Consider the following 12580-nt stretch of genomic DNA (forward strand, 5'->3'; position numbering starts at 1 on the left):
TTTTTTTTTTTTTTTTTTTTTTTAACTAGGCTTAGATGTAATGAAATGGTAAATTGGATAAGTTTATGAAACATATGAACTTCAGAATTTATTTTAAATCCATTCAGTGTGAATTTATCAATTTCCTTTCACCTTGGCTGCTGGTCATTTTGAGTTCTCTCTTAATGTACTCGTCCCCAAGTGTCGTTTGGTGCCTCTTGTTCACCATGTGGCAGCTTTCTGTCTGTGAAAGGGAGTACGTATTAGAAGGCCTGTATTTGTTTTTGTGGGTGTGTTCAGGGATTTTTTGAGCCTTGGTGTGGGGGTGTGGTGAATGACAGCTTTTGCATTCATAGTGGGCACTTGGGCTCTAAGAATCGTGTAGGTGCATCTGTGTTGATTTGGAAATTGTTGGTTGTATGTTGGTTTTTTTCCCCTAACTTACGTGGTACTGAGTGTGGTGTGATCCCGTTATGGAGATCCATTTAAAATGATACACAAATGTTTATCTCCAATGCAAAGAAATAGAAGGATGCTAGCTAAGCTGTAGACGGTGGATGGTTTTTCCTCTAGGGAATGAGATTTGGCAGAAGAAAGTAATTTAATTTTTCACATTATGTACTTATGTGTTTGGAATTTTTAATTAGTGTATGTTTTGCAGGTTTTAAGAATGGCTAAGGAAGCTATATATTTCAAAAATAATGATTACTTTTATTTTGAAATAGTAAGAAAAGAACTGGTTTGTTTTTTAGGGTGAAATAGTGGTGAAGAATAATAATCGGACCGAATCTGTAACTGATAATACTGCTACCAGTCCCTCTTCATGTACGAGAGGTAAGAGTGGCTACCAAATATTATTTTAAAATATAAAAATTGTCTATTGTTGTTGTCTATTTTCTTAGTTTATTTTCAGTCTAGTGCAACTGAAATGTTTTTGTTTTAAAGCCTTCTTTAAGGCAGCTGATGGGTTGATAAACTGGCATCATTGTTAGAAGACTGAAGTAAGCAAACGAGATCCCACATCCATGCACAAGGAGTGTAAACTACATACAAGTAAAACATAATAAATGAAATGTTTGTTTGGTTAAGTGAGACATTTTATGAACTCAGAAATGATTACTTTTTTAAGCATTACCTATGTCAGTGGTTCTCATAGTTTTTGGTCTCAGGACCTCCTTAATACCCTTTAAAAGAACCCCAAAGAATTTCTGTTTATTTGGATAACTGTCAATATTTGTAATATCTGAAATTAAAACTGAGAGATAGAAAATACTTATTAATTCACTTTAAAAGTAACAATAAACCCATTACAGGTTAACATAGCACATTTTAATTAAAAAAAAAATAATTATTTTCCAAAGTTAAAAAACTAGTCAGGAGAGGAGATCAGCCTTTATGTTTTAGCAGCTCTTTAACGTCTGGCTCAGGAGATCTGCTTCGGCATTCACCTGTTTCACTGTTCTCTGTCGTACAGCCTCTGGAAAACCCCACTGTACTACGCTCATGGGAGAGTGAGAGTGGGGAAGGCAGATGGCACATTCCTGTTACCAGGAAAACAGTTTTGACTGTGGACCCCTGAAAGGGTCCTAGGAGTCTCAGAACTTTGAGAACTGCTGGTCTGTCCTGACCTGGCCCAGAAGTGAGATATTCAGAGAGTTCAGTAGATTCTGCTTTTGAAGTTTTTGTGAGTAGCTTGTCCTAACAGAAGACCTTTTTACAAAATTATTCTAGATTTATTCACAGGTGTGTTTTCTATTGCGTTAGCATGTTTGGTACATATGTGGTTCAATAAAAGACCTTCACTTTAGCAACTGCTGTGAAGATGCATAGCTCTGTGGTGACAAAACAGCCTGTCTTCCCACTGTGGGGTAGCCACAGGCTGCTGACATTACCTTCCCGTGTGCTGATGGATGTCCTTTTGTTTTGTCTATATATAGTTTCATGGGCACCTGCGGAGTAGTGTTGCCATACTTATGCCTATGTTCTAGAAAGAAATAAATTACCAGTTATTGCGATAGCTGAAGTTTAGTGATCTTTGATTTCTGATGTTAAAGGTACACATCAAGGTTAGTAGGGCCACAGTTTGATCTTTAGCTCATTATTTCTGTGTGTTTGCCACGTGGATGTATTTGTGGATTATTGTTTTTTAATGGAAACTTTTTTACCACCTGCACCTCTAAGTTAAAAGAACAGTTCCTAGGAAAGTCAGTTCCCCTTACAAGTTAATTCAGCATGCATGTTCCAAGAAGAAAAACAAATTTAGTGGATACTGTAGTTTTCAAGAGAATGTTCTTGACAACACCTTAATTTAACTATGCTCTTGAGTACTTCATGTAATGCATGCTTGGAATTTCTAAGGAATTTCTTTTTTACTGTTGGGATTGTTCAACAATTTTGGTTATCTTTGAGCAGAATTATCTTGGACACCAATGGGTTATGTTGTTCGGCAGACATTATCTACAGAACTGTCACCAGCCCCTAAAAATGTTACTTCCATGATAAACCTAAAGATGGTTGCTTCATCAGCAGATCCTAAAAATGGTAGTATGTCATCTTCTGAAGTTTTATCTTCGGAGCCTTCGTACAAAGAGAAACATGTTGTCCATCCTACTAAAAAGGTATGTGTCACAGTTTGATTATGTTGCTCTTCTGTACCACTGGATTGTCTTTCTTTTTTTCTCAAATCCTAACTGAAAGTGTTTCATTCGGTACTGTAGGCACTAATCTGAGTTGGTTGTATTCAGTACTTGAATTGAATACAGTCTAGGGACACAAGTGGTAGCTTTTATACACAGGTAAGGATGTGCATGTTAGACCTATGGTCTTAAAATATCTGTGGACCATTTTGAATTCTTTACAAGAGAGAATGCTGGCAGTAGCTTATGCTCTGGTATGTAAAATACTGCAGTCTTTTGTCTGTTGATTTTACATTGCTTTTACCTACCAGGTACTGGTAGCAAGATAATTGTGTGCCACATTTTGCGATCATCATGTATGTTAATTGATTCTTGGTTAATTGCAGCTACTTACTATAAGATAGCATTTCAGAATCCATTTTTTCCTTTCAATTCAAATAATTTTAAGTTGTTCTTTTTCAATCCCTAGATTTCTTTCTTGAAGAGCCTTTTTTACTGGGCTAGATTTTGGTTTTGATTTTCATTGTGTACTGATAACATTATTTTAAGTTGAAATATGGTCATATTTGTTTAGTGCTGGTTTCCTATCTTTTTGAGTGTTAGGATACTTTTTGATATCCAAAGTGTCTTAGACCATCCCACACAAACAGGAGCTGTGTGTTTATGCTTGGTTGATTGAGGAATCTTTGCTGGTAACAATTAATGGTGAAGTCAAACCTGTGTGCCTGTTCCCTACAGCTTTATGCACATACTTGTGAAACACAGGAGGCGGCTGTGAGGCCCCTCCAAGTACACATGGAGACTGGCCAGCTCCAAGGCCCTGCTGGTGTCGGGGTGCAGGCTGCACAGTAGGCCACCAAGTCACCATCTAAATGAGCTTTTAACACTCTTAAGAGTTAACAGATTTTGTTTTATTTTCCCAGCATCTTTTTAAAAATTATTTTTTAATTAGAGGTATAAGTAAAGTTTATTTTTGAGAAGTCCCAAAATAAAGATGAGAAAATGAGGATCTCCTGTAATCCTGTGACCCAGATGGCTTTGCATTGTGGTCATAATGTTGTTTTCTTTTCCCCCTCTAAAACTTGTTATTGTGAATTTTTATTACTGAAATAGCACCTGTAATATTACAAGGATCTAATTATGGAAAAGGTCCTTTTCCCATAGCCCTTTGGTCCCCACCCCTCTAGGAGCCTCCATTAACAACCTGCTGTCTGTTCTACCTCAGGGCTCCTGAAAACATAAATAAATAAAGATGTTTATTTTGTTTTAAGTTTTTTTTTTTTTTAAACAGAAATGGGGGGACTTCTCTGGAGATCCAATGATTAAGACTTTGCCTTCCAGTGTAGGGGGTGCAGATTCGATCCCTGGTTGGGTAGCTGAGATTCCACATGTCTTGCGGCCAAAAACCAAAAAAACCCCATAAAACAGAAGCAATATTGTAACAAATTCAATAAAGACTTTAAAAATGGTCCTAAAAACCCATGATTTTTGCTTTTGTTTGTTTGTTTGTTCTAGTCCAGAGCATCACAAGGTGACGATCCTGAGCAACATGAAGCCTCAAGGAAGAATAAGAAAAAGAAAGAAAAGTCTAAATCAAAATATGAAGTCCTGACAGTTCAAGAGCCACCAAGGATTGAAGTATATTTACATTTATTACTCACCTTGTTTGATATAATAAATGGGTCTTCCTTAATAGAAATATGGGTTCATACTGGTTGCTGAAGTAAAAATTCTCCAACATTTTCTTTAATAATTGTAGTGCTAAAGAAAATAGTTGTCACCCATTTTCTTCAGTTCTTCATTTTGGTGTCCCCAGCGCAGTGCCCATCTCATGGCAGGTTCTCAGTAAACGAATGAATGGCTTAGAGAAAAAACTACTTGTATTGAAATTTAATGGTGTGTATGCCCTACTACTAATATATACCCCTCAGTATCTTCTGGTCTGTTTTTTTCTTTGCTTTGGCATGCTGGCTTCTGCAGGGCCTCCTTTTCTATCTAGATGTTTTGGTATAATGTGCTCCACTATTGAGAGAAACTTAGAATACTGTAGATCTGTCGTGGACCCTGGTCAAGAAGAGAATATCATGAACTTCCGAAAGTGCTCTTTAAATTGTTGTCCAGTGATACTCCAAGAATGTCTCTGTTCTCCAAGGAGCCATCCTGGATCCTGATTATGTTTCTCATGGGTCTGCAGTACCAGACTCAGCAGCCTGGCTCCTGGTGCTGGCAGAAGGGTCTCTAAGCAGTGCTCCCAGGCAGCCAGCTTAGGGTCAAGCCCGAGGTGTTCCCATAAACTCCAGGGGCTCCTGGGGCTTTTTGAACATTCCCTTGAGAGTAATGGGGTTGCATGTTTGAAAACCTATGACTGCGGTAGAGCATTACTGTTTGGGCCAACAAATAACTCATTATTTCTGCCCACATTTTTCACATAATTTCTCCAGGGTCCCTAAAATGTTGACAGAAGCACATAAGACATTTTAAAATGATTTAAACATTGTTTAGAGACCTGTTCCTTTATTTCTTTTTTCTAGTCTAGGATCAGCACATGTGACAAGATGCTTACATCTCCTGAGTCCAGATTGATGGTTTCCCTAAAGAAAAGCATAGTTGAAGGATGGGTGCTTGAACACTCTTGTGCCAGGGTGCTTGGGGCAGTTCGTAGACTGCTTGGTGCACCCACATCCTTGAGGCCCCTGCTCTCTCTCTCTGGAGCAGGGAGATTCAGACTGCGGTCCTTAACTTTGTTCTAAGAGTGAAATAAAGCCGAAGCACTTACATTAGTTTTTTGTTTTTGTTTTGACTTTTATAACACCTTTGAGCACTTTTATAAGGATATTTTTATGGAAAGAAAATAAGAGCAAGGAAAAGGTTGTAGTTGGGCTTATTTTATAATTGTGATTTGCGAACAGCTAAAGGGTGTGTGGTTTACTTAGGATGCCGAGGAGTTTCCCAATCTGGCAGTTGCATCTGAAAGAAGAGACAGAGTAGAGTCACCGAAATTTCAGTCTAAACAGCAGCCACAGGTAATTTTTAGATTGAAACCACACTTGCTTTTGGCTTAACTTTTCTTGCTATACTAAACTGAGAAAAACTGCTTTCCAAACTTCTTTGTGTATGGGGACAGGTGGTTTTGTTTTGATTCATTCCTTCATTGGGGAACCACAGCCAGTATGTTGAAACAAAGTTGCTCTTAAGCTAAAACTGCTTTATCACTTTTGAAATTAGACTATTGGTAACTGCCATTGCTGTATCAGAAAGGAGGGGAACACAAACTGTCTAACTTGGATTTAAAGAAAAAACTTTGACTTAGTTTATTCAGGAAACAGAAGAATCTCTTTGTGAGGCAGTAATATCTGACAGAAGGAAAAAAGAGAGCCACCAGCATTTCACTCAGGTAGTCAGGATCAGAGGAAGAGATGATTCTTCTCTTGCCTCAGCCCCACTGTAGATTCAGGAATGAACTTGTAGTTCATAATCTAGATAGAGAACTTGCATACTTTGGGCATGTTCATTGTCATTTTGCCTTTCAAAGTGGGGTGATTGTTTTCACATTTGTGAAAAGTAAAATTCTAAACCCATGTATCTTTGCATTCCTATGTTGTAATTTGGTTATCTTCCGCCCCTGCAGAGGTCTCTGTGGCTGCCTGTGCTGTGCTTAGCACTCACCCATTGCCATGAGCCCTCACCCACCGTGAATTTGGCATCAGGGAAGAGAACAGTGGCGTGGGGCAGGAGTGGAGGTGCTAAAGCACAAGAGACAACACGTCCGTACAGCCTTATACAGTCTCAAAACCCAAATCAGAATGATTTCAGAAATAACATTTGTTTAGAGTGTATCTGACTTTGTGCCTAAATATAATACTCACCTGCTGGGTGTGTTTTGGACTTGTATAAGTTTTTGGTCATGCCTCCATGGTTTCATGGCACTTGGTTGGCTCACTTAGGCAATTGGAGAGCGAATGGTGTTAATGAGGCAGTAGTACCAACCAGCTAGCCCCACACATAAACTTTCGTAGCCAAGGACTTTATACAAGTGTTGGTTCCTTATCTGTAGATGTATGCTGTTATTCACAATGGAGATGCAGACATTTAAGTGGTTTAATTAAACCAGTGTTATGAAAGGAGGAGGAGGAAATAAACAACCTTGGTGGTAATATTGGCAGATAATTTGGAATTGACTGGGGTTTTAATTGCTTTAATTTTTTTTAATTTTAAGATTTTTATAGTCCCTATATCTGTTTTATCTTATTAATTATATAATTTTTTTATCATAAAATGAAAAGCACAATTTGTAAATTATAGTAGTATAAATAAACTTCTGATTTTTGAACTTTTTAGAATAATTTTAAAAGTAGTGGAAAGAAGAGCCAAATTCCAGTACAGTTGGATTTGGGAGGAATGCTAACCGCATTGGAAAAGAAGCAGCACTCCCAGAATGCAAAGCAGTCCTCCAAACCAGTGGTGTTCTCAGGTAAAAGAGTCTTTTCATTTCAGACAAATGATTGAAGTCTTTTTCAGTAGACTATTTTGTGACTGTTTTTTCTTGTAATCAAAAGTTGTTTATATATGATCAAAATAATGTGGTGCTGGAATAAGGATAGATATAGACCAGTAGAATAGAATTGAGAATCCAGAAATAAACACACATATCTATGGCCAGTGAATTTCTAACAGGGTTGTTGAGTTCATTAAAAGGACAAAGAACAACCATTAGAAAAATGGTCTTGGGGCAGCTGGATTTCCACATGCTTAACAATGAAGTTGGACCCCCAGCCTCACACCATATACAAAAATTAACTCAAAATGGATCAACAACTTAAATATAAGAGCTAAAACTTGAAACTCTTAGAAGAAAACAGAGGTAAATCTTCATGACCTTGGATTAGGTGATGAATTTTTAGAAAGGACACCAAAAGCACAAGCAACAGAAGCAAAAATAGATAAATTGGATTTCATCAAAATTAAAACTTTTGTGTACCAAATGACATTATCAAAAAAATGAGAAGACAACTTATAGAATGGGAGAAAATATTTGAAAATCATATAAGGATTTAATATCCAAATATATAAGAACTCTTACATTCAGTAACACTCATTTAAAAAATGGGCAGAGCTCTTGGAAAGACATTTCTCCATAAGAAGGTATATGTACGGTCCATAACACGTGAAAAGATGCTCAACATCAGTAGTCATTAGAGAAATGCAACTTAAAACCACACTGAGGCAGTTCTTCAAACCTACTATGATAGCTCTAATCAGAAACATGGAAAATAACGTGTTTGTGGGGATTTGGAGAAATTGGAACCGTTGCTGATGGAAATGTTAAATGGTGCACTTACTTTGGAAAATGGTCCCATGGTTCTTCAGAATGCCAAATAGAGAGTTGTCATGTGACTTGGCAATTCCACTCCTCTGAATGTATCCAAAAGAATTAAAAACAGAGACTCAGACACTTGTACACCAGTGTTCATAGCAGCATTATTTGTAGTAGCCCAAAGATGGAAACACCCCCAAATGTATATCCACAGATGAATGGGTAAACAAAAGGTGGTACATACATACAATGGGAATATTCAGCCTTAAAAAAGAAGGAAATTCTGTCATAGAAAGTAGATTAGCGGTTACCAGGGGTTGAGGGGAGTGGGGAATGAGGAGTTATTGTTTAATGGGGATAGATTCTTATTTCGGGGCATGAAAAAGTTTTGGATATGGGTAGTGGTGATGTTTGCAACAACGTTGTGAACGTAATTGATGCCACTGAATTGTGAAGTGAAGAACAGTTAAAATAGTAGTTTTTATGTTATATGTATTTTATCACAAAATTTTTAGTTATTTAAGTATGATGATTTTAAGAAATAGGTCTTATTAAAAGGTGGGTTTTGGGGACTTCTCTGGTGGTCCAGTGGTAAAGAATCCACCTTCCAATGCAGGGGATGCAGGTTCAATCCCTGGTCAGGGAACTAGGTTCCCACGTGCCACAGGGCAGCTAAGCCCATACGTCAGAACTCCTGAGCTCAAGCATCTCAGCTAGAGAGCCCATGTGTCACTAACTACAGAGCCCACGCACCCTGGAGCCTGCGTGCCATAACTAGAGAAGAGAAAACCCGTGCACCACAACTATAGAAAACCCTGCACACCACAGCAAAAGATCCCATGTGCCGCAACTAAGACCCGATGCAGCCAAAAATAAATAGATAAACATTAAAAACAACAACAACAACAACAACAACATGGGTTTATGGGTTTTCCACTTGATGTGACGACTTGGTGTACCTAAAAGTCTTATGTAAGTGCCCCGTATAGGTTATAAAGCTTCACCAGATTGAAATGAATTACCTGCCTGTCCATGGGAACGCAGTGGGTGGCAGTGTTGGCTTGGTAGTGATGCAGTCATTCTCTCCTCTGAAACACCTCTTAGAGCCAAGATAGTTAAAATTGGCAATATGTCATACAGAGAAATAATGCACATTTGCCACCATAGTCTTTTATATATGTTGCCCTCTGAGGCAGTTTATTTTAAAAGTGAAAAATAGGTATCCAAGGAAATGGTGAAGAAGCTTACTTTTTTTGGTTTCTGAAGCATTTTAAAGCAATTTGTGGACATCATGTCATTTTACTTATAAATACCTCAATCTGCATCTCTAACTGATGGTGATTTTATTATGGCGTTAATCCCAGAAAGGATAAACATGATTTGTCTCTTCAGGGGAGGGAGGTAGCATTTTTTTTCTTTTGAAAATTTTCAAACATCTGGAAAAGCTGAATACAATCATGCAGTGACCACCCATGTACTCACCATCTAGATTGTACAGTCATTCCCTAATTTTTTTCAATCTTGTAATTTTTCCAGAGGTCAGCAAACTATGTCGTGCTGGCTGCTGGCTGTAAAGTTTTATTAGAACACAGCCAACACTTGTTCATTTAAGTATTATCTGTGGCTGCTTTTGAGTTATAATGGCAGTTGAGCATTGCAATACGCATATGCTCATTAGCCTAAAATATTTGCTCTCTGGCCCTTTAAGGAAAAGTTTGCTGACTCCGATCTATCCATTCATCAATATGTTGTTTTTTATTTTTGCTGCATTTAAGGTAGGTTGCAGACACCACTGTATTTTACCCCCAAGTGTTACAGCATGCATATCATTTACTAGAGTTCAGTATTTATTTATGGCTCTTCTTTTCCTTTGGAGGTAAAATATGCATTTAGTGACATGCACAGATCTTAAGTGCACCATTTGAAGCCTTTTGGCAAATTTATAACTGTAACGTAGACTCGTGGCTATGTAGAACACCGTCAGCACCCTTGAAACTTTCCTCAGCCCCTTCCCATTCCAGTCATTCCCTGCTGCTACCCGCAGGCAACCATGGTTCTGATTTTTTTTCTGCCACAGACTAGTTTTTCCTTGTTCTAGAACTTCATGTAAGTGGAATCTTAGTATATGCTTCTTTGTGTAAGGTTTCTTTCACTCGACACAATATTTTTGTGACTTACTTACACTGTAGATGTATGTCAGTAGTTCTTTTTGTTTTTTATTGAGATGAAATTCACGTAGCATAAAATTAACCATTTTACACTGTACAATTTAGTGGCGTTTAGTACATCCACAGTGTTGTGTAACCATCACCTCTTTCTAGTTCCTAAGATTTTTTTCACCTCGAAAGGAAACCCCTACCCATTAAGCTCCCCATTTTCCTCCTTTCCCCAGCCCCTGGCAACTACCTATGGATCTGCCTATTCTGACATTTTATATAAATGGAATCATACAGTTTGCGACCTTTTCTGTCAGTCTGCTTTCACTTAGCTTAATGTCTTTGATGTTCATCCATATTCATGTATCTTATTTCACCAGTGTTTGTGATCAAATCATATTCTGTTGACCACAATTTCTTTATCTACTGATGGAGATTTAGACTGTTTCCACCTTTTGTCTGTTGTGGATAATACTGCTGTGAATATTCATGTACGAGTGTTTGAGTGTCTGTTTTTAATTCTCTTGGGAGTGGAATTGCTGGGCCACGTGGTATTTAGTTTATAAATTGCCAGACTGTTTTCCAAACTGCCTGTGTACCATACTACACTCACCAATAATGTATGAATGTTCTCCTGGTTCCACATCCTCATCAACATTTGATGTTGTTGGTCTTAATTTTAGCCATTCTGATGCGGGTGGAGGTGGGATTATTTTGAAGATGAAAATTCTGAACACTCTTTCTTCGGCAGATGATTTTATATGGGCTGCTGAATGATATAGTCAGCAGTTTCCTAAATAGCCTTCTCATGGCTACAGCAGAAGTTTTAGTGAGTTTCATAGTGACCTTTATTAAAAGCCCAGAGTACAAATTTAAAATGTCTGAATGCAGTTAATTTAGCCCAAGTACAGTGTGGCTGAGGCACCAGTCGACAGTGTGTCCCTGAACCCAGTGTTTCTTTTTCACACAGTATCCCCGGGACTGCCAGCAATGGCACTGCCTGGGAGCGAGCTGAAAGTGCAGGTTCCAGGAACACCTCAGAAGTGGTACACTAGAACCACTTGGTATGGGAACGGCAGTAGGTGTTTTTAACAAGCACACAGTGGAATTTTTGGTTTTGTTTTGTCTTTGTTTTTCACTTTTTTGTGGTGGAAAATTTGAAACATAATCAAAAGTAGAGAGAATATGATGAATACTGCCACCACGTGCCCATTACCCAGCTCCATCAGTTAACAACATTTTGCCAGTCTTGTTGCATCTGGAACTCTACTTTTATTTCCTGAAGTACTTGTAGACATCAGGTCATTTAGCCTGTAAATACATCAGTATCTCTAATTGATGGTGATTTTATTTTTAATTGAACCACTCTGCCATCCTCCCGTCTAATAATATTAATGATTATTTCTTGCTAGCATCTTGTATCCAGTCTGTATTTAAATTTCTTTGTCTCAGTGATTTTGGTAATTTTATTCATTTCAGGATCCACAGTTTTATACATCACATGTGTGAGTAATTCTTAAATATATCAAAACTTGGGACCACTGCCTTCTTAGATATTCCTCAAAGTTGCTTTTCTCAGCTCATCTTCTGTTTGGTAAAAGCCTGCAGTGTTGGCCTTTGCAAAGAAATCTGCAAACTGCTTGGCCAGCCGCTGATTCTGAAATGTAGCTTCTTGGGGAGCCTGCAGGGAAGTGTGTAAACTACTGACTGAGCATTCTAGATCTCCAAAGGTAAAAGCAGGAAAAGTGAGGGAACTACCTCTGAGGCTATATGAGGTGGCTATTTTGCAACTAGGTTCAAGTTGGACCTTTTAGATGCAGTTGTGTATGAAGTACATAAACAGTTTTGCAAGGAGTGGGGGCCCTCAATCAGATGATATTTTTAAGTATTTGAGGTTGTCAGATTGTAAGGTTGGGATTTTGGTAGTATTGAAAGGACATTTTGGCCAGAGATCCCAGGAATACCCAAATACTGACATGTCCATCACCTTCCTTTTTGACATCAGTAGTGGAACCATTCTTTCCAGAAAAAGTAAAAATTAGGTAAGAGGAATTCAGGGTTCCTCTTTATTTTAGATGAGCCAGTACCAAGTACCCCTATGTGGGGCTTTCTTGCCAGAACACAACTTAAGTCAAAGGCCTTTGGAGGCTTATGTCTATTCTGGAGCCCAAGTCAGGCCTTCCCAACTGGCTGGTCAGATTAAAGAGGAGGTGAATGCTTTTACCAGCAGCATAGGGAAGAGTAGCCCTGGCCACCTAGCAGACAGTGTGTTTAAGATATGTTTCTTGTAGACAGCATATAGTCGGAGCTTTCTTTTTTATCCAGGCCAACAACCTCTGCCTGTTGAGTGGGGTCTTTTACTCATTCATGTTTAATGTAATTGTTACTGTGGTTGGATTTACTGCTGTTGCTATTTTTTTCTGATTCTTGCATGTCTTATTTATTCTTCTGTTCATCCTTAACTGCTTTATTTTATGTTAAACAAATATAGAGTA

At 38.2% G+C, this 12580-nt stretch overlaps 1 protein-coding gene across 1 annotated transcript in view; it reads left to right on the plus strand.

The window, feature by feature from the left end:
- The window catches only part of SECISBP2 (SECIS binding protein 2), a 39198-nt gene that overhangs the window by 11299 nt on the left and 15319 nt on the right, over positions 1-12580 (plus strand). The window contains exons 6-10 of the mRNA XM_007445621.1: positions 732-813; positions 2392-2597; positions 4131-4253; positions 5549-5638; positions 6954-7086. Of these exons, the coding sequence (XP_007445683.1) occupies positions 732-813; positions 2392-2597; positions 4131-4253; positions 5549-5638; positions 6954-7086 (634 nt within the window). The remainder of the gene's footprint in view (positions 1-731; positions 814-2391; positions 2598-4130; positions 4254-5548; positions 5639-6953; positions 7087-12580) is intronic.

This window comes from Lipotes vexillifer, unplaced genomic scaffold (assembly GCF_000442215.2).
Source record: "Lipotes vexillifer unplaced genomic scaffold, Lipotes_vexillifer_v1.1 scaffold72, whole genome shotgun sequence".
Lineage (NCBI taxonomy): Eukaryota > Metazoa > Chordata > Mammalia > Artiodactyla > Lipotidae > Lipotes > Lipotes vexillifer.